The 22,108-nt window shown below is 40.8% G+C and overlaps 1 protein-coding gene across 7 annotated transcripts in view; it reads left to right on the top strand.

Moving 5' to 3' along the window:
• synrg (synergin, gamma) overlaps window positions 1-22,108 on the top strand; it is a 40,855-nt gene that overhangs the window by 4,969 nt on the left and 13,778 nt on the right. For 3 of the 7 annotated variants that reach the window (XM_073482245.1, XM_073482228.1, XM_073482211.1), the window contains exons 2-15: window positions 1,069-1,109; window positions 2,672-2,808; window positions 3,250-3,377; window positions 4,263-4,368; window positions 4,474-4,585; window positions 5,805-6,236; window positions 8,316-8,582; window positions 9,764-9,844; window positions 10,446-10,642; window positions 11,813-12,058; window positions 12,138-12,277; window positions 14,980-15,104; window positions 15,618-15,680; window positions 17,619-18,578. In XM_073482245.1, the coding sequence (XP_073338346.1) occupies window positions 1,069-1,109; window positions 2,672-2,808; window positions 3,250-3,377; window positions 4,263-4,368; window positions 4,474-4,585; window positions 5,805-6,236; window positions 8,316-8,582; window positions 9,764-9,844; window positions 10,446-10,642; window positions 11,813-12,058; window positions 12,138-12,277; window positions 14,980-15,104; window positions 15,618-15,680; window positions 17,619-18,578 (3,035 nt within the window). The remainder of the gene's footprint in view (window positions 1-1,068; window positions 1,110-2,671; window positions 2,809-3,249; window positions 3,378-4,262; window positions 4,369-4,473; window positions 4,586-5,804; window positions 6,237-8,315; window positions 8,583-9,763; window positions 9,845-10,445; window positions 10,643-11,812; window positions 12,059-12,137; window positions 12,278-14,979; window positions 15,105-15,617; window positions 15,681-17,618; window positions 18,579-22,108) is intronic. The other 4 variants (XM_073482238.1, XM_073482220.1, XM_073482261.1 and 1 more) reach the window with 3 other exon arrangements.

The following is a 22,108-nucleotide window of genomic DNA, read 5'->3' as shown; positions in this document are numbered from 1 at the left end:
AGAAGCTCAAATTTAGCTCTGAGTCAGTTGGGGAAGCAGAGACCCGGCTGGCTCTTTCTTCTGTTTGTTTCTGCATCATCAGTTCCAGCCTGAAAAACTGAGATGTAATAAGTTATTCGACAAATAGCTGAAGGCTTGTTTGGGTTGGCTCTGGTGATGAGAGACTTGGCCGACTCGTGGTGGCTTCCTCTGATTATTTCTTAAAGGCCTGTTTCTCAGCACAGACAGACCCAGTGACAGTGAGTCCAAGTCGCCTGTGGAAATTAAACTGCACTAAGTGTGCTTCTTTGAGGCGTAAATGATCAGAAAAGTCACCTTGAATCTAGTCTTTGTGGATTAGCTGAAACTACTTTAAGTTTGCAGAACAAAAGGCTCATTGCGAGGCTTGTTCTGTACCTGCTGCTGACAGCAAACTGAGAATCAATGTTTCCTTTTACCTGCCAGATTTAGTGCTTATCGTGAAAGCAGCTTTTATTTACCTGGTGTTTGGGGAATGACGTCAATTGCACAATAAAATACAGCATGAATTCAAAGCAGTCTGTGATGAAAAAGACACATCAAGAACGGAACAAGTTGTTCTCAACTGGGTCAACAGCTATGAATAACAAATAAGGCTTTTGTTTACTAAATGCAGTCATAGCTCTCACATTACAAAGGGTTCTTGAACTGATTGTACTGGATGTTTGATTATTATGGTCTTAGATCTTCCCTGTAGCTGTTTTACACTTTTCTTTAATGTGTGTTGAGTGTGGATGCAGTGATCGTGGAAGTCCGATCCAAATTTCCTGTATAAGATAGTTTGTTGAGTCTCATTCCCAGGTTGTCAAATCCTGATGCTTTGTGTCGGTGATGTTGTCTCTGTAAATTGTTTTTAAGCACAATAAACTAAGATCATTTTCAACCTGAATTTCTACCATTTGGTCAGGACATTGAAATCTTCCAGGACGTGTTCACATAATGAAGTTACAGCTGCTAAGCTAAAGTATTAGGCTATTATCTTTATGTTTCTTTACTGTAGCCTTTGTGTGAATGTCATAACCTTCATTTCTTCTTTTTCTTTCTCTTTAGTTTTATGTATCCTGTTGGAGGGGGTCTAGGACCGCCACAAGGTGAGTCAGTCAACAATCAACATTATCAGTCTATTCCTCCAAACTCTTTACTTGAAATATATTTAACCAGTTTCATTATCAGAATTAGGTTTGTTATGATATCTACTTTTGGTTCTTCCCAGAAGTAATCGTGATAAACACAATTATTGTCATATTAAGACCATTATATGCCACTGATTTAATAGTAATAAAATTGCATAATAATTTAGATACACCCTACAAAGAACAACAAACTTTTGAATTGAAAAAATACTAAAATGTCCTAAATAAATACAACACAAATAAAATATAACCATGTAACCAAAACAATAAATATAACATGGAAAAACACTCAAGCTAGTTAATTTGGCATCATGTTGGCTAAAAGACATTCTTATGTAAACTAACACATGTAACAGCGACGGGCAACATCAAGGTCTGAAAAAATGATTAAGAGACTGTACAAACATCAGCAGTCCATAAAATAAGATACTGTAACGTAAGATATATATGCTATGTCGATGATGTAATCATTTAATTTGATCAGGTACTGAGGATTTTGCTTTTTTAAACTTAGAGATGTAATCCTTGTGAAACGTGTCATGAACATTTCTTGATGTTGCAACATGTTTAAATGTGATTGACTTAATGCAACAAGATAATGAAAAAGTGGTTTCCAAACGAGTGAATAGTTAACTTTTGATAAATTTAGATGCAGCTACTTTCACTGATCAGGCACAAATGCAGAACGTGTTCAGCTGTTGTCGTACTGGGTTCTCTCATTAAAGATTAAGAATAGATGTCTATAAAACTCCAGCCAGATTGTTTCTATTTTGCTTCTCATTAGTGTTTCCTGTTAACAATTGGCTTGCCATTTAAGATCACTTTAAGTCATTAGGTAGAAGTAAATAGCAGCAAGGATCTGGCACACTGGAGCTCATAGCTTTTGTTAACCATGCCCAGAATGGTGCATTTCAAGCCTCAGATATACTATCATTTAGCTGTGTGTGTTTGTCATATTTAGGCTGTTGACTTTGCAGTAACACTCCTGATAAACCATCCGCAGACCATCGGGATAAGCGTCTCTCAGGGGTCATTACATGCTCCCATTAGCCGTGTCATTTTAGACAAAGTAGATTGTGTGCAGCCTCCTAAACAAGCCACTTATTCAGCCCTGTTGAGCCCTAACACGGTGAATCATCTGGAGGCTGCAGGAGGAGCTGGCTGCTCAGCTCTGGCTGTCAGCTCACACAGCATCTGTGAAAACAAACAGACACTTTTCCATTTTTTCTCCCCTCACTGCTCTTGTTTTGCTGCAAGCTGTCACAGTAGTCACCAGAAAAACAGATTTGGTTGTTGCTGAGCCCCTGTCTTTTTCCAGCTGTCCAAGAAATTGATTTGCAATAGTGAATTATGTCCAGACTCTGGAGGCTTTTTTCAGACTCCAGACTTGTATTAAGTTTTCTTCAGTGTACTTTAAATTGGGGTTACTTTTCATGCTTCAAACAGTAATTGAATGCTCTATTCTTTCTCATGTCTACAGTACATCATAACAGTGTGTGTGTGTGTGTGTGTTTCTGCAGGCATGGTACCCATGCAGCAACAGCAGCAGCAGCAACAGCAGGGCTTCCCCATGGTTCCTGTCATGCAGCCGAACATGCAGGGCATGATGGGAATGAACTTTGGGGGACAGATGCCCCCAGGAGCCATGCCAATGCAGGTGAGATTGTGTATCTGCAGTGGGTGTGCTGTATTTATTTATCCTCGTGATTCTTTGTTTATCAGTTTGTTTGTTTTTTTAGGTGAAATTGTCCTTTTTCTGTCCTTTTTCCTCATTTGTAGTATTTGTGTGGGCTTCCATTAATGAATACATGATACTGAAGCAGTTCTGTATTGATTTAACAGATTTCATTCAAGTGGAAGCCTGGGACCTCTTAACTATATTAGCTTTCGAATCAATCTTCTCGCAGACTGTTTTAAACATCAGCACATTAACAGGAATTTATCGCAGCCTGGTGATTTTTAAGTCCATTAACATCTTTCTGAATTGCATTGCTGTCCCCTGGTGTGAGCATTTAATATCAAGTGAAAAGGAGTGTGACAGTAAGAATCCTAATAAGGTTTCTAAGCTGCTGTTTGTGTGTTTTTTTGTGTCTGACAGGGTGGCATGGCTATCGGGATGCAGACCCCTGGGATGCAGTTCTTGGGTCAGCCACAGTTTATGGGTATGAGACCAGCTGGACCCCAGTACACTGCTGACATGCAGAAACAAATGGCAGAGGAGCACCAGTAAGACATCACGGTTCATCTTTGTGTTTGTTTGAGTGGAGTCTGTGTGTAAGCTTGAATGCTCACTACCGCATTTGTACATTTTAACCAGCTGAGTAAGTCTACGGTAGATTTTTAAAACAAACACAAAAAAACTGGCAAACTCATCTAACGGCAATGTAAAAAAGTCAAAAGCCTACTTTTTGCACTAATTTTGGTGTAAAAGTGGTACAAGTGTTTTTGTTCTCACCCTCAAAAATGACACTTTATGGTACATTATTTTGTAGTGAGGAAAATTAAACAAATAAAGAGACTTGTTGGCACAACTGGCAGAGTGTTGGCCGAACAAAAACAAAGGAGAAGAAGAAGACTTGCTTTCATAAAGTACAGAGATATTACATTTTTTCCGTTTTGGGTTCAGCTAAGCCAAGTGATGCATGCTGTTATTATTTTCTACTGTGTTATTTGTTTACTGTATTATTTATACAAACATTTATTTATAATTTTAAATATTTACATAAAGGAAAAAGTTTACAACAAAAGCACACAAACCAGTGACCAAAGTAAAACTACATTGTCATTGTAGTTATAAAACAGACCAGAGTTATGATTATTTTATTGACGGGAGCCAGAAGAACCCACTGTTTTTGAAGAGCCTCCTTTTTACAATTTTGCTACTCCATTTATTTATGTAATGATGAAACTGCATACAGTTTTCCCCCTGCATTTTCCCGATGCGCAGTCTGCCCTCAAAACCCTTCAGTTCTTCAGTTTTGATCTTTTCACGTCTGGATTTCTGTATACAGAAAATTGTGTGTGCCCCTGTCTTGCCCCGTTCCTAACCTGTTGAAGAATATTATTTACTCAGCTCTACATATAATGTCTGTACTCGTCCTGCCCTTTTAGAAAACGTCTGGAGCAGCAGCAGAAGATGCTGGAGGAGGACAGGAAAAGAAGACAGTTTGAGGAGCAGAAACAAAAGCTGAGGCTGCTCAGCAGTGTCAAACCCAAGGTGAGTTTCTCTACCCGTCCTATTCATTTTATCATTTTTCTGGCATGTTCAACTCTCATCTGTGTTACCCTCTGGGCTCTTAATACTCTATTGTTCTGTACTCAGACAGGAGAAAAGAGCCGCGATGATGCCTTGGAGGCAATCAAAGGCAACCTGGATGGCTTCAGCAGAGACGCAAAGATGCACCCCACTCCATCATCACAGACCAAGAAGCCAGGTACCTTCACCTCAACGCCTTTAGATGTAACCCCTGGGTTTTTACTGTCGTGCCTCTCCATCAGCAGATCAGCTTTGTGTAGCTCCTTGCTGAGAATAATAGGAGGATCAGAGGCAGGTCAGCGTGACGACGGCCCAGCTGGCAGCAAAATGAGCCAAAATTGGGATTATCTTTCTGAGTACATAACATGCAACACACAATCTTAATCACATTTCTTTTATTACATTGTTTTTCACATCTGTTGCTTCGTCTGGTCACCTGTCAGTATTGTCATTATCACTTAATCACTTATAAGTAAATATAAGTAAGTTTTTATAAGTAAAAACAACTTGAAGTAACGCTTTACCACAAAACATCCCGGACTTTTTGTTCTGTCAGACCTTAAGATGAAGCAGTGTCTTGTTAGCAGCTCCTTGTCATAACTTTTATACATCTATGAGTCATGAAGATTGATTTTTACCTTTAAACCTGTCAAATCTGGTTTAATTTGAATGATTATTAGCAACTAGACAAGCAAGAACTGTCTAGTATTTCCCCAGAAAAAAAAGCTTCATGTCGCAGAACAGTGTTTTTTATTCTTTTTTATCGTGTTAATCATCTCAGGACCCCTCAGATTGATATTGTGATCCATTGAAGGGGTCCCGACTAGTGCTGCAACAAATGATTATTTTCGTTACTGATTAATCTTCTGATTATTTTTATGAATAATTGGTTAGTCTATAAAGTATAAAAAATGCTCAAGTGCTCCTCAGTATTTCCCAGAGCCCAACATGACACCTTCAAATGGCTTATTTTGCCCAACCACCAGTCCAAAACCAAAAGATTTTAATTTACTATCACAAATAACAAAGAAAAGCTGTAAATCTTTACATTTAAGAAGCTGAACGGATTGATCGATTATCAAAATATTTTCTTTTGATCAACTAATCAAATAATCCTTGCAGCTCTAGTCCTGACCCACAGGTCAACATTCTGGTGTTGTTCGTTTAAATTTTAAAAGTTTATTTTCATTAGTTCAGTTAAATACATTTTATTTAATCAAAATATTAATTGATCACTGTATGTCAAGAGATTTTGGTTTAATTAGCAGCTCTACAATTTCTGGTCGTGCACAAAATAGTCTTATCTCACTCTTGCAATGTGAGACGCTTGATTCATTCTCCATTGTAGTGTGTGTGTCACGTGTTGTGCCATCATCATTATTTCTTCATTTTTGCAGACTCATCGCCATCACACCCGTCTGTCACCACTCACTCCCTCCCCCCGGCTTTGTCCGAGGACAATGACGAGTTTAGTGACTTTCAGGGGCCTTTAGACGCCCCCGCCTCCTTCCCTCCACCCTCGTCCACTTCCTCCACCTTTGGCCTCTCCTCTCACACCCACGTCCAGCCTTCGTCCTCTGCCCCCAACACAGGTTTCACTGAGGACGATGATGACTTTAGTGACTTTGTTCAGGGTCCTGTAAACGCTTTCCCTTCCTCCAGCCTCCACCTCTCCTCTCAGGCCCAAGTCCAGCCTTCACCCCCTCCCCTGAGGGCAGGCCTGTCCTCCTCTTCCTCCTCCCTCCCTCAGTCCCTCCCTGCCTCTGTGTCCATCCCCACTGTCACCCAACACTCTGCTGTCAACACCAGCTCCCAATCTACATTTCAAGGTAACTCTTCTTCTGCTTTGTTGACACCTCCCCTCCCGTCCTCATAATTTATACTCACCCATTTAAACTTTGAATGAATCTGGAGGATTTTTTTTTTACTTGTGGTGCTGTTTTTTTTATTGCTGATGCTGAATATTTTTACTGGTACGTCTGGATTTTGGGTTGTTTTTGGCCTGTGTTGCAGTGTTAAAGCATGCAGTCAGCACAGCAGATGGCCTCATTACCTACACCTTTAAAGCTACCAGACAAACAAGGATGCAAAATAAATAAGAAATCCAATTTAAGACTGTTTACTGCCACTAAATGGTTAAATCTACTGATTTAACCATTTAGTGGCTGAATCAGCCACTAATGCTGAATTGGTTTATGGTCTGTGCACTAATAGAAGACTGTCACTCTCACGTGTCATCTGCCGTCTAATCTCTGGGATGAGCAGCTGCTCTGTGACAGCTCTTGGCCTCTAGACTATGAATGACAGGACAGAGAGATCACCTGCTGTCCAGAGAAATGCAACAGCTCGCCCTCCATCGAGTGTCATCCCCCAATCCTCTGAGACATTTTTGACCTAGTTGTTTAGCATCTGGAATAAGCAGATTAGATGGCCTTGGGATCGCTTGCCTCGGATAAAAGAGAAGAAAGACCACAGGAATACATTTTTTTAGCTTAAATTTATCTTGTTCAGATACTGTAGATTCAAAAATAGCAGAAATTAGACATGGTTAATTGGCCCTGACAAAATCTACGCAGTGGTGATACAGGATAAATAAATTATGTGTAGGCAGGAATGTACGATGCAAAAATAAAAAAATACAAACTGTGTGACAGTAAACCAAATATAAACACACTTAGGGGGATATTTAGGGGATAAAATTTTAAATCACAGCTTTTTTTCTTTTTAGTGGTATTTACTACAGATGGATGTTAATGAGTCCTCCCGCAGTTCATCTGATTTTCATACATGGCTGTTTTTAAACTAATGTGCAGCGATAAAAGCTCACCAAAGAAAGTTTTTCTCTGCTGCTGAATAGGGCTGCAACTAACAATCATTTTTTCGATTAATTAAATGAATCTTTTAATCTTTAAAATGTCAAACTAGGACCAAAAAAAAAGCATCCTCAGACTTTCTGTCTGAGACTTTCTTCGAGGTTTGAACAGGCAGCAAGAGGTTGCTGTAATAAAACGGGTTAAAAGAACAATTTCTATATAATGTCGAAAATTCTGAAAAATGGTCATCAGGATTTCCCAGAGCCCAAAGGGACATCTTTAAATTGCTTCTTTTGTCCAGCCAACAAGTCAAAACCCAAAGACTCTGCGTTCTCTTCAGACTCCACGGCCAATGTTGCCATTTTAAAAGTTAATAAACTATCAAAATAGTTGATGAGTAATTTTCTTTCGATCAACTAATCGATTGAATTGTTGCCACTCTACTGCAGAACTTAACGTAACAGTGTTTGAAGATAAGACACTGGCATGTATTCATACCAGATAAGCCTGGTAAAACTTCTAAACTCCTCTGATGATTATTTCTGTAAACTGATAAAGAAAAAATAATTGCAGAGCTGATTAAGTAATTATTACTGGCAGCTTCAATTGTATCAAACTGTACTGGACCTGCTATGATTAAGTAAAAGTCAGTCTCTCACTCATTAGTTGGACCTGGCTTTAATCTCTTCCTCTTCTCTCAGTATCTGATAAAACAGTGCAGTAGATTTTACCCCTAGGTTTTTCATATGTTAAATTTCAGATGCAATTTCCTCTGCCGCAGTGATAAATCAGGTGCAGCAGCTGTGAATTTCCATTCCCTCCTCCCATATTTTGCACCTCTGAACGGGAACACCTCTAAATACATATTACATGAGACCAAACACACAATTTTTATTGATGCTGTTTTCTCATTTAAGCCTTTAGTAAATAACTGTTATGTGTGTAAAAAGGGCTACAAACACATTAAATATCCCCCTGAATGTATAGCAACAAGTGTATTTGTCAGTTTAGCTTCTGAGAAATAGGAAACTTCAGTTCCTGTCTGTAAAGCAAGTGTGTGTTATCAAGAAACCTGTTCCTCATTCACCCCTCTAGGCCCGTCCCTGGAAGAGAAGCTATTCTCCTCATGTGACCTCACTGCTGATAAGACTGCGCAGGTTAGCTTTAAGTCCAAGCAGAGTTTGGCTAAAATGGGTTCTAGATCTAAAGTGGCAGCCCAGTTTCAATCCAGTACTAAATCCAGGAACTGGGCTGCGGCCCCTGAGGACTTGGGTTCTGTCTTCGCCACAGAGGCCCCGGTGTCAGCACCCAGCGTCCCCACATCAGCTGCTGACTCGTCTCCTCAAACCAGTAGTGACAGTGGTGAGAGAAGTGCCTGTTTATTAGACTTTATAGCTTCTTCTTCTCTCTCTTGCTTTGCTGCGGTATTAACACACAATCAAGGTGGTAGTTTTCTGTCTGTCCCGGGGAAATATTTTCACTCTTCATCTATTATAACGGCTTAATCCTTTCTATCTCTTTGGGTCACAATACCAGATTCTGGACTGGGCTTCAAACTATTGTCGCCTCTGTGCTGTTAAATGAAATCCCTCTGACATTTCCTTCACCTCTGAGATTATTATTGAGTGGCGGTGTCTGTCAGGTACCCTCCCTGGTGTCTTTACATCTCCTAAGCCATGTCTCTGCTCTTATTTCTGCCTGCTTTATACCTGTCACTTCAGGCCAAATCTTATTAGAGGGTCCTTTTCATGTTGGCGCTCTTTGCACACAATGTGGAAATGGACTGTGTATATCGCGGTCCTGGTGTAATACATGCTGACTCAATAAGCTGCCGTCTGTTCCCTCGCTGTGTAACACCCTCTCAGAGAACGACCTCTGGCGCATGCTGACTGCTTTGGTTTAACAGGGATGCGCATGGATTGGCAGGTGCCACTGGGGTCCAAACATAATCCAAGGCTGATTGTGCATGCAGTTCGGCTACTCCTTTGTGCTGTTATTTGTTTGTCTGCGTCCGTGTCATCGAGGGAAATATAGAGGCTCATCACAGAGACCGGGGAGATTTGTAATAAGATTCATTTAACTGCCCAAGACTGATTATGTGGCTGCCTGAACAAACAGATGCCCTGCAGTGTTATGGGCTCAAAGCGAGCCATACCTTTTTTTTTTCAAAATGTTTGTTAGTATATTTGCAGGAAAAATAAAGCTTATTTAGGTCAGCGCCAGCAGTTAAATTGGATTTTTAGTTATGTTATTCTTACAAGGCAGTCTCCTCTCTCCCCTCTCCTTGAAACTGGAAATGGCTCACGGACTGATTTATAGATGTCTGACGCTTGTGATTCAGTGCAGGGGAGCGTTACATCTGCACCGAGCCTTCCAGACATCAGGTGTATGATTTTGTTGAGTTCGATACAAGCAGGGCTCAGCTGCCAAAAGGGCTTGGCAGATCGTATGCCTGGACAAGGCTTTTTGCTATAACAACTAACTCTGTGTGCGTGTGCGTGTGCGTGTGTGTGCGTGTGTGTGTGTGTGTGTGCTTGTGACAGCAGGTGTTGGTGTGTACCCACAGCAAGAGCACATCCAGCCCATGGTGCCAGCCTGGGTTTACAATGACAGCCTCGTCCCAGGTAAACATTTATACACAGATATGTCCCGTATAGGGATGCACATTTTAAGCTTTTAAGTTTCTTTCATTGATGGTCAGAAGAACAGATAAAGTAAACATCAAGTTACTTGAATAATTTCCAAAATTACACAAAATAATGACTTAATTTTAATTGCAGCGCTCCCGTCTGTCGCTATTCAATAACTAGCCTAGCAAAATAAAAATAAAAAGTATATTGAGGCTACTAAATGACTAAAATGTAATGTCAGTTTTTATTGAACGTTTTTTGTATTTTTTAGATTACAAGTTACTTTTATTTTAATCAAATACTTTTTCAAACAAGTGTTTGTAATTTGTAACAAGATACTTTGATGTATCCGTCTGTAATTGTTTACTAATAATTTTTTAATTAGTTCAATTCTTAACAACGTTTTATCAATTAATCATTAACATCCCTTGTCCAGTATAGTATTTCAAATATTTATATGTGACATTACACTGTGTTTTATAAAAAGAAATTGACCTACACTCTATTAAAATTTTCATTTTAATTACGAATTTAGTTGTCCAACTCTCAATTTCTTGCATAGTTAAATATTTTCCTTTCTCTATTTTTTCCTTAGAAATGTTCAAGAAGGTTCTTGAATACACCATGACTCCGGCAGGGATCGACACAGCCAAACTTTACCCAATACTAATGTCATCAGGTCTTCCCAGGGAAGCACTGGGGCAAATCTGGGCGTCAGCCAACCGCACAACACCTGGCATGCTGACCAAGGAGGAGCTCTACACTGTACTTGCACTAATTGGTGTGGCGCAGGTAAACACTGAAGTCAAGACAAATTATCCACTTAGAATGACTTCACTAATCATCCCCCATGGCTGCCACAGAGCTTCGCCACAAAATCCACGCTGAAATTAGGCTTAGCTAGAAATAGGGAGAAAGATGCAGCACTGTGAATCAGCCCAGGGCTCGTGAAGCATTGTAAGCCGCATATACGTCTGAGTGCCCATCAGCCGAGTTTGGCAGGAGGTTTCTTATCATCCTTAGCCTGGGCCTGTCACCTCCACCCCTGGGAGGATGCAAATCTGCAGGCAGCTCACGAAACACCGCATGCCACCGCTTCCATGCGAGGAATAATAAGACACCTTCGGTGATGTAAATCTTCAAGAGCTTTAAAACACAAGCACAACAACTGTGAGGGGAAAAGTCTGAGTCTGCCAGTGACATCTGTTCAAAAGGAGCTTGACTTCATTGAATAATTTATATGCAAACATTGGCCTTTTTTCCCCCCGTTCAGTGAATACATGTTGGCATCAAATAAAATAGTTTCAGAGTAGCCAAAGGGTCCTGACACACTGAGTGAAATCAAAAACTGTGTTTTATTTGCAGCTTGCAACAGAACGAAATGAACAGTAAAACTTCCTCTTCAGGAATAAGTTGGTGGTGTTCAAGGTTTTTTTCTCAACAACCCCATGAAAAGACCAAAAACAGTGTGTTTATCTCTCCCTCTCAATTCATGCTCACTTCCTCACCGGCTCTCTGGCTTTTAATGGGGGCCATTTTTTCCCAAAAAAAAACTTTCAATTAAATCTTTAGCTCAATGTGTTTTTAATTGCTTTTGGACATTGAGCTCTACGGCACAGAGGAATAGAGAGGTGCAGTCCCTCCCCTTCCAGTGTTACAACCATGGGACCTTATTTCCAAAAAAATCTGCACAATTGTACATGGCGATAGATGTACAATTTTATCTTTTAAATTGACAAACATCATATGTGTAATTCGTGGCATAATTCAAACTGGATAAAAAAAATATTTGTCTCTCGCCATTAACCTCCAACATCAGGTCCCATTGGCAGATACTGGAAGGGGATGGACTTTGCCTCTCTTTAAGCTATATCACGCATTCCATATAGTTTCTGTCTTTTCACTGGATTTGTTAACAATAAAAAAAACATTAAATATAAACAGTTGTATTCTTTGTTTCAGAGTGGCCTCCCAGCAATGAATGTGGAAATCCTCAGTCAGTTCCCCTCTCCACCAGTGCCCAACCTGCCGGCCCTGGCTATGGCCATGGCCTCCGTCATGCCCCAGCACCAGCAGACCATGATGGCCACGCCCCCTGTCTCCATGGCCATGCCCACACAAGCACCACCAGTCATGGCCATGGCACCCTCAGTACCGGCTCAACCACCCACAAACTCTAATTTCATCGCCAGTTTCCCTCCTGCACAGGTAACAATGCCTTCAGTTCTGCATTCTCCTTTACTTGATCATAATTCGCATCATACTAACCAACATGTTCTCAACTCAGGCGACTAAAGCCGATGACGATGACTTCCAGGATTTCCAAGAGGCCCCAAAGGCAGGAGCAGGAGACCAGGCCTTCACTGAGTTCCAGGGGGATTCAGGTGGAAGTTTTCCCACCACCATCGCACCCCAGCACCAAAACAGGTACAGTGCAGTGGAGATGCTCAGCAGGCAAAAACTATTAATTATTTTTCAACTTTTAATTCTAGCCAAATAATAAGCAATGTCTTAAAAAGCTGAAAGTTTTAGTTTCATAGATATTCACTGGCTGACCCTCATGCTGAGTTTACCACACCATAAATCTTTATCTTCTGTGTTCCTCATTATTTCTGTGTCCTTTTGCACTTCAACTACTTCTGCTTTTGTGAGGCAATGTTTGCAGTGATGAGGGTCTAATATTCAGCCCTCGTTGGTTATTTATAACCGAGTGAATCTGCATAATATTTGCGCTTGCATCGTCTATCTTGGAAACCGTACAGTCAGACACACTGTCTTAGTAGCTCGTAATAACCTCCCCAGAATAACAATGAGTTTGGGTCATCTATTAATGAATTCATTTCAGTGGACAGTAGATAAGCTCATTTCTTTATATCACTTTCCAAACCCATATGGAGAGGCCGTCCTTTTCGCAGAGAGGAAGCTGAAAGGCAATTATCCGTTGAAAGACAAAGAGAAAGCAGAACTAAAGTATCTCACATCTAAGTGGCAGAGACGTTTTATAATTCCCTCCTATTTCTCCGCTGAAAACATACAATTTGACTGTTTCAGAAATGTAACAAGAATTCCCCGCAGACTTAGATCGCTGTCTGATTCAGTGAGAGGCTGAAAAGCCCATGTTGGTTGGCAGGCATAACTTACTGTCAGATGTCTCGCAGAGAAAGAGCTTTGAAGAAACTGATATTCGCTGGAAAGTGGTCTTAATGATTTCCCTCGATGTTTGATTCTAGTCATCAGATCAGCTACTTTTGCAATGTAAAGTGGGATTTTTATACATTTCAAGCTTTGTTTTTTGCATTTCACAGGTGCATTCAAATAAAAGACAAATGGTCATTATATCATTTTATTTGCTCTTTATGCATATATACTGAGACAACATTTGTTTAAAGGAATAGTCGAACATTTTGGGAGTATGCTCCTTTGAAGATTGATACCATTTTCACATTTGTATTTTTAATATGAAGCAACCGTCAATAACCAGTTAGCTTAGCTTAACACAAACACTGAAAAAGAGGGAAACAGATAGCCTGACTCTGTCCTAAGGTAACAAAATTTGCCTACCAGAACCTCTAAAGCTCACTAATTATCTGCTTCATTACATCTCTGACTAATTTGTAGGGTCGCTCTGATACTGAGATACTGGTATCAGTATTGGAAATGCCTCTGTGAGACAGCAGTATCAGCCAGTACACCGATCTGATCGCACATGATTAATTTATTTGAAACGGGACCGTGCTACTTCCCACCAACATCCTGTGCACGTTTGCAATTAACTGATTTTTTTACTGCTAAAAAACCCAATATTAATAAACAGCGAGGGACAGCTGATGAGAAAATGTTTATATATGTTTTTTAGCACACTATCAGCTAATAAAGAGTACCGATCTGATACCAAAGTTCAGGTATCAGAAGATTCTAGATACAATACTTTATTGCGATGTTAACATGATTGATTGCAACTTGTCTTGCTGAGCTTATCCAAACACAGAAAAGATAATTATACATAAAATACATTAACACATTAATTAAATTCAAGCCATTAAAGAAACAAGACAAAACAAAAACAACCTGTGGCAGTGCTTCAAGTGCATAATAAAAACATCTGTTAGTAGCCTACAGTGCTAAATTAAGAGTGTTAAAGAGGTGGACGGCTTCGGGATATGTGCTTTTCTAAACTCTGGTTGTTCTTGTCTTGTGAGAAGAGGAAATATTCAAAAGGCTGTTAGCTGTGTGGGAGAGGTCCTTAAAGATTTCCACTAGGGGTAGGAGATCACACCAAGTAAATCTTTGTTGCTGTACGCACCATAGAAACGTTAATGGAAGGGATTAATGGTGTTGGATCATCTCTACTAATTTGTACAAAATCAGTAATTTGTGGTTTTATGAGGGCTTCTGTGTCAGACTTTTTCTTGACCAGGGACCAGTAACTTCAAGACTTTTGCTAAGCTAAGCTAACCAGCTGCCGGCTGTAGCCTCATATTTAACAGACAGATGAGACTGTCAGCACATCTCCAAGAATGTCAGAATGTTCCTTTAAATTCAACTGTGTTTGAGGCAATTTAAGTAAAAAAGTTCACAAAACTGACTTTAAATTTGATAAACTAAATTGCAAACGCTGCAATAAAGATGTTTTTTTATTGGGCTGGAAGCTTTTTGGCAGCAATATAACTTTAAAGCAGCCCAGTCATCTGCGTCCACATTAGAGGAGCTTTGGTTTAAGAAACAGCAAAGATATTGAATATGTCAAGGAGATATTTCTTAAAATCATAACAGCATACTGCCAAACACTGACAGACTGCAAAGATAATTGGACAAAACGTCACATTTTTTACGGCAGATATGATCCACCTCTGTAGCACTCTCTGCAAGTGTGATTTCGTCTTTCATTCAGTATGAATAACCCAAAGATATTGATGAAAGTACCTTCAGCTTGCATCAGCCAGTCACCATAATGGTTAGGACGATTTAGAATGAAAAAGCTTTTAACAAAAAAAAAACCTCTTTCACTCTCCAAACTTTTTGAGCCCTGGGCGAATGTTCAATCAGCTCAGGCAGCTTATGGGGATTAAACTCAACTGTTGAACCTCACTCACTCCTGATGTCTGACTATAGCCATTGTGTCCCTGCAGCACGCCTGCCATGCTCACTCCTGTCTCTGGTTCCTCCTCCGCCTCCGTCACGTCCTCCGATAAGTACGCTGCCTTCAAGCAGCTGTCTGTGGATCAGCCTGCAGAGCCTACACCCCCTGCCTCAGGTACCCTCTATAGGAACATTGTTCTCTTTCCTAAATGCTCCAGCCTGGGTAAACCACAGAAAGAAGAGATAAAGTAGGTCAGAGAAGGAAAAAAGATCTTCAGATGTTTAAACCAACACAGATAATGACATACCTCCCACTCCTCACCTCAGATGTCTCCACACTCATTCGGGCTTCCACGCATTTCACCATGACACAGCAGAGGAGTAGTGCAACCTCCTTTTCCTGTCCTCCTCACACAGCATTTTTATTACTTGTTAACACAGTATTGATCCCTGAATGTTGAAACTGTAAGTCAAATTAAATCATAATGCAGAGGAAATAGTTTCCAAAGCAGCTTAAATGAGGGCACCTTCAGTTTCATGGAAACGCTTTTAACTTCTCCTTGAACGATACTTTGTGTACAATTTCTTGCATAGCAAACTTTACTAAGGCAACACCCGGCTGCCTTTTGAATGTGATTGAATTTTCTGTTCATACTTTCCCCTTTCTTCTTCATTTGTTCCGATCCAGATATAGGGGACAAATACAGTGTGTTCAGACAGCTCGAGCAACCTGCTGACAAGAAACCAGTCGGTAAGAAACTTAATAAAAACCCTCTCTTACACATTGTATTCCCTTTCTGTCTCCAAACACAGATACTAACATCTTTTTTATACATTAATAAGCGTTCCTGAGTCAGATCCTTTTGCACTCTTCAGCAAACAAGAGATCATATTAAGCTCTGAGATGGTCCCTGCAAGCACATGACTAGAAGACAGGACATACCCTCAAAAACAATGTCACACCCTCCGTAGAGAACAAATCTTTGTGTAATTTTGGTTGGAGTTTGTAGTGTTTTTTTAAGTGTTGTCCTACAACATTGTTTCATAACATGTATAAAGCTGTCAGGTCACTACTTTGTTCCATGTTTACACTGTTTTGCAAGCCCTGCAGTGTTGATACCGGTGTGTTTCCCGTCCCTGTTTCATTAGAACAGTTTCCGATGGGGACAGCTCTTACAACTCCAGTAAGTCATGCTTTGCGGTGACCTTTCCTTGGCATTGTCAGGCTCCATCTCCTTAATGAGCCCATTAGTTATATCTTCTTCACCGTGCACCGGCAGTGTGAACAGATTCTCTGTTTTAGTCAATGCATATATAATACCACAACCGCTGAAACTCAAGAATGCATTCTGACTTTTTTCTGTGTGGTTTATAAAAACGACGTGTTTCAAAGATCTGAGACAAAAAGATTCTGTTCCAAAAAAATGTTTCTGCTGCTCTTTTTGTAGCATATAAGGAGTTTTGTCATTGCACAAAATGCCCATCCTAACTGGTCGGTGTAGCTTCTGTTGAGTTTTAAAATGTTGTCTTTCTTCAGAAAGAAAAATCCCATCGTCTTATTCAGCATGGGATTATGAAAAATTAATTTAAAAAGCTGTATGTGTGAACACAAATGTCTGCATCATTTCCCCCGGAAATAGCCACGTATGTGAATAGAGCAGACAATTGTCCAGAGTGAATTCACAGCAAGCGCGTGGTGATGACGTGTAATCCTCCTTGTCAGTGCTGGTTTAATCAGTGTAACACAAACGTACACGGGGACATGTCAAAATGGCATTTAAGCTGTTCGTCGTCAAAGTTCTGCCAAAATGCTGCAGCTTTCTTTCTACGGTGGGATCTTCGGGCACAGAGTGTAGCTGCTGATATTACAGATACGTCCAAATACATGTAGTCTTGAGTTGATGCAAAAGTCATCGTTACAGCCCTCGCCCAGACCAAACGAAGTATTTCCAACATATGTGAACACGTCTGATACGGACAATCTCCTGTTGTGTGCTGCTGTGTGAACAAGCAAATGTGGACAATGTCCCGATCTGATTCTCTGGATATTGTCCAGAGTTTATAAGTGAAAGGGGCAAAACAAACCAGTATTACATCTCACTCAATGCTGTTTCCTGTTATACCAGAAGAAAGACAACATTTACAGATACATTAAAGCTATCTAGATATTACTTTGCACTTGTATCTGATAGTTGTAGACAACAGTTCCTTATTCTGCTTAATTCAAATATACTTCCAAACCAAAAATGCTGAAGTTGCACTGGCAGCAAGTTGGCTTTTATTACTTCACTGAGAAAAATTTTAATTTGCAAAGTTGAAGGAATTTTCAGACACGGGCAGACATAATAACTTGTTAAGATGGACATTTTTTGCCAGAATTGCTTTCAGAATTGCTATCATTTCCTGTTCCAGTTCGAACAATTCATTGCATGTTAGTGTGTCTTTAGATGATGTAGCTTTTTTGTGCAGTGATGTGTGCTCTTCTTTGAAGCCCACAGTTCATCAGAAGACTGGAACTTGCTCCACCGAAGAGCTCTATAACTAATCCACACACTTCCTTTCTTGCAGAGTTGTAAAATCGCAGAATCGTCGCCGGTGCAGCTTAATCGTCTCATGTCAGTTTCCCATTATGTCTCTGCCATGATATATATTCTTTTAATGATCTTAAATTGTTCTCTTTGGTTTGCAGGGGAAGGATTTGCAGATTTCAAGTCTGTCAGCGCTGATGATGGCTTCACAGACTTTAAAACCGCCGACAGCGTCTCTCCACTAGACCCTTCAGAACAGGCCAAGATCTTTCAACCTGCCTTCCCTTCTGCTTTCCCGAACTCTCAGTCTCTACAGCATCTACCGCAGCAGCAACAGCCAGCAGCGTCTCTTTCTCAGCCCAAAAATCCTCTCAACATGGCCGACCTGGACCTTTTCTCATCTATAGCTCCCTCTGTTCCTGCCCCCACTGAGACAAAACCCAGCACATTCCCCTCGGTGGCCGTTCCTCCCTCTTTAGTGCTCCTTCCCGGAGGAGCCAAACCTCCAGGGGGAGGTGCAGATGATTTTGGTGACTTTGCCCTTTTCGGCTCCTCCTCTGAAGCTGCTCAGGCTTCAGCAGCAGGAGGAGCTGTAGCGGCATCTCAGGACGACTTTGCAGACTTCATGGCGTTTGGCAGTTCTGGTGGGGAGCCTAAAGGGGAGAGCATCGTGGGGGTCCAAGGGGAGACCTCCACTCAGCAGCGGCCTCAGCAGAGCTCAGACAAGTACGACGTATTCAAACAGCTGTCTCTGGAGGGCGGCCTGGCCTACGATGACACTAAGGAGAGTGGCGGCGGCTCCTTCTCTTCTCTCAAGAGTGACACGGATGACTTTGCCGACTTTCAGTCCTCGAAGTTCTGCACGGCGCTCGGGGCTTCGGAAAAGACTCTGGTGGACAAGGTGGCCGCTTTCAAACAGGCCAAAGAGGACTCAGCCTCAGTCAAGTCCCTCGACCTCCCGTCCATCGGCGGGAGCAGCGTAGGAAAGGACGACTCCGAGGACGCACTGTCAGTGCAGCTGGACATGAAGCTCTCGGACATGGGCGGAGACCTGAAACATGTGATGTCGGACAGCTCTCTGGATTTGCCGGGTCTCTCGGCCCACCAACCCCCCGCTACAGGTGAGGAACTAGTGAGATTGCTCTGGTGAGGCCCCGTCCAGTCACACACAGTATTAATTCCAAGGCCAGCAGTGGCCTCTCCTCCTCAGTGCCCAGGGTTCAAAGGGCAAAGTAATGGGGGTCCTAATCGAATTGAATATGCTCAAATACTGACGACACTACATGAAAAACATATCAGATTAGACGCATCACATCGTTCATTCTACATTTCATCATTCATTTCATCTTATTTATTTATTTATGTATTTATTCAGATCCTTAGTTTTTTCTCCCCTCTCTTTTTATTTACATATTCCCCTCCTCGCTCCCTTCATATATTGTTATTGTACTGACAGAAAGGTCCTGGCCCATATCTCTATTTATGTACAAATGATGATGAGAGTCTGGTTTTGATGTGTTGGCAGTCATAGTTCATAGACGAGCTCTCCGGCTGCCGTCTGTGTGACTCGGATAAGGTCCCTGTTTGTTGTGTCCATGCCACAGCGGCACACATCTCGCTTCCCTTCAGTGTACCTTTTGTCTCCACAGGCCAATCTCTATGTGTGTGTGTGTGTCTGTGTGTGAGTGTCGGTGTGTGTGAGAGGTTGACTTGAATACAGACAAGTACAGGAGGGCGTTGCGCTGATGATCCTCTTGTTTATTCTAATCACAGGTTTCACACAATAGGCTGCAGCTTACCAAAGGCATTATCTGTAAGCCATCACCTTTTTAACTGTTGACATTTTGGTTTGTGCTGAATGCGCACCAGATGATATAATTTTAATTAGCTGCCTGCAAATGAAATGTTTCAGTTAATGTGGCATTTTGCACGCAACAACAGGAAACAAGCTATTTTGAAATGTTTGGCACATCATAGCTGAATGCACTATGAGTGTCTGAAGGTGAGAGTGTGTGTTGACGTCTTTATGTATGTCAGCTTTCGTATTACCCGGCAGTATTTCAGACTTGCCATGCAGTATTATTTAGGTCCTCCATGAATGAGATATTTGACTTTTCCTCCCCTACCTCACGTCCATGAAAGTTAAAGTTTACTTATATATGACTAGTTGTTTTTGGGTCATTTAATAAAAGGAAATGACCCATTATTATGTCTTTATGTCCACGCCAGCGCTCCCTCTTCCTCCCCCTCCTCCTCCTCCTCCTCTCCAGTGCTCATCATTTATTCATCGAGCATCTCACCTTCCATGTCATGGCTCATGTTTCACAGAAACCATTCAAGACTAATTCTTAATGTAACCAGAGACGTGTAATTGTTGTCAGGCGAAAGCCTTTGTGATTTTTCATTTTTTTAAATGTTTTGAAGGCTCAGACAATTTGAGAAAGTTGACAAAGTCTCCACCTGACAACAGTGACAGTTGTTTCTAAGCTCAACATATCAGTTAATTGTGAGATAAACAACCATATCGTTTCATCCGTGAATTGTTAATTCTTCTTCCCGATCAGAAGAAATCATAAATGTAAACATCCCTTTTGCCTTATTTCAGTTTCTGTACAGTGGTCGAACTTTGGTTTAACCCCAGACAGGCCCGTCTGTACTGACAGAGTAAGATGATGTGTTCAAACAGTCCATGGAGCTGCAGCAAAAACACTTACACCACTGCTAATCGGGCGAGTACAGAGCCCAGTTTAACATCTATACATTCCTAAGAAGCTTTTACACTTCTGTAACAGCTGCTCCACCTGTCCCCTCCACCCTTACTTATCTAAAGTTCTTGTTTTCTGAGAGCTCTGGGACTAACCTGTTGTTAAAGTGTAGCAGGCCGAGCAGTTTGAGCACCTCACCATGCTTTGCACTGTGTTTCTGGACATGTATCTTAAAGAGACAGTATTTCTTTTGTGAGGTTCCTTTTGAGTCTGGAGCACAAAAGGAATCTGAGTTTCTTTTTTTTTTTCTTTCTTTATCTTTTCAACCGTTATCTGTGATACCGCAGCATGAATAATCACGTGTGGCTCTACGGTCTGGCTCTCTGAGAACATAATGAAGTTAGTATTACCCTTCCTGCCTTGCTTTTTGCTGCAGTGTGCCTGCCTTTTCAATTTGTGAAATTGACAAGAACATAATAACAAGATACCATTTTATGCATAACAGTATTGCAAGTTGTTTTTATCAAAGAAAAGAAGTGTATACATACAGATTTAATAGTGTATTTTTATTACAGGAATATGAGCTCTGAAAAACTCCTTGATCTTGTGGTGATTTGCCAGCTATGTTAATTAAATGTAGCTTAACAGTATTTAGTAAGATTAAAATGTTAATTAAAATATTTTAGGTTTACATTCCAAACTAAACATTGTTGTCTTGAGTAATAATGATGTGCGATTATTTAGGGGATCATAAATTAGCCTGCTTTGACAAACAATCACTGTAGCAAGAGAAAAAGGATACTGTCTCTTTAAATCTGTTTCTGCCTCTGTGATTGGATGTAAATGAAGGCTCTTTCTGGGATGTCAGGTGTAAGGATGGCCCTCTTTGTTTTCTGTAACCCTTTGAGTGCTTGAATGAAGATCACTTCACTATTTTACGTGCAGATATTGTGATCACATGCTCTTATTTTGCTATTAGAACAAACACCAGGACTAAAACTCATAATTGTAAATGTATAAAGACGGCAGCCGCTTAAAGTGCTGCCCCCAAAGTGCAGTTTGTACACAGCCTTTCCAAACAAGCATTGATTTTTGCGATGCTCAACCTATTTCCCCCCCTCAGGTCCTCAAAGGGTTAATGCTTCCTGCCTTGAGCTTGTTCTTTGAAATATCTTTTCAACCTGGCTTTTCAAATGTTCTGTATTCATATCTTTTCCAAAAAAAAAACACCTGTTCTTTACATCCTAATAGTAAAACAAAAGTGTCATCTCCCCAGAATTACTGATTTTTAGTCTGTGAATGTGCCTTCTCATTCTGGTTTCTGCTTCTATATCCTCGGATTATCTTTGTTTTTCCTACTCGCTGTTTGTTTTCTTCTCTTTTCTCCTGACTCTGCATGCCCTTGTATTCTAAATGACTGAAATCTAATTTTACAAGTGTTAGTTTGACAAACCTCTTGTAATGATAGACCTCTTTCACAGTACTTTGTGACCTTTCTCTCTTTCTCTCTACTCATGTTGTCGTAATAAATATTACTGTTGGTATTGCTGAAATGCGTACCGTCTTATTTTCTCCCTTCCTTTCCTGAGAAGCCGTAAAGTGATCTAATGACACGAGGCTAACAGCACTAGGTCCTTGTCAATTTCACAAATTGCTTTTTGTATCTGAGGGTTCTGTCTTGCAAAATAGGAAGGGTTCAACAAGGTTGATTTGTGTGTTTGTGAGTGTGTGAGAAGGAGACCTGAATACTAAAGTGTTGACAAATGACTGCAAGCTGCGTAGCTCTGTCAGTTCATATTAGTCATAAAGAAACTGATCACAAACTCCCGCTCTGTCAACACAACACAGCGTAAGAACCGGAGCCGACGATGTGACAGGAAAGATCTTTTATTGATGCTGTTTGTCACCACTGAGCACAGCACGTGTCAACACATAGCCAGAGGAGA

The sequence above is a fragment of the Pagrus major genome, chromosome 2 (genome assembly GCF_040436345.1).
Source record: "Pagrus major chromosome 2, Pma_NU_1.0".
Lineage (NCBI taxonomy): Eukaryota > Metazoa > Chordata > Actinopteri > Spariformes > Sparidae > Pagrus > Pagrus major.
This window is presented reverse-complemented; position numbering and strand designations above follow the sequence as displayed.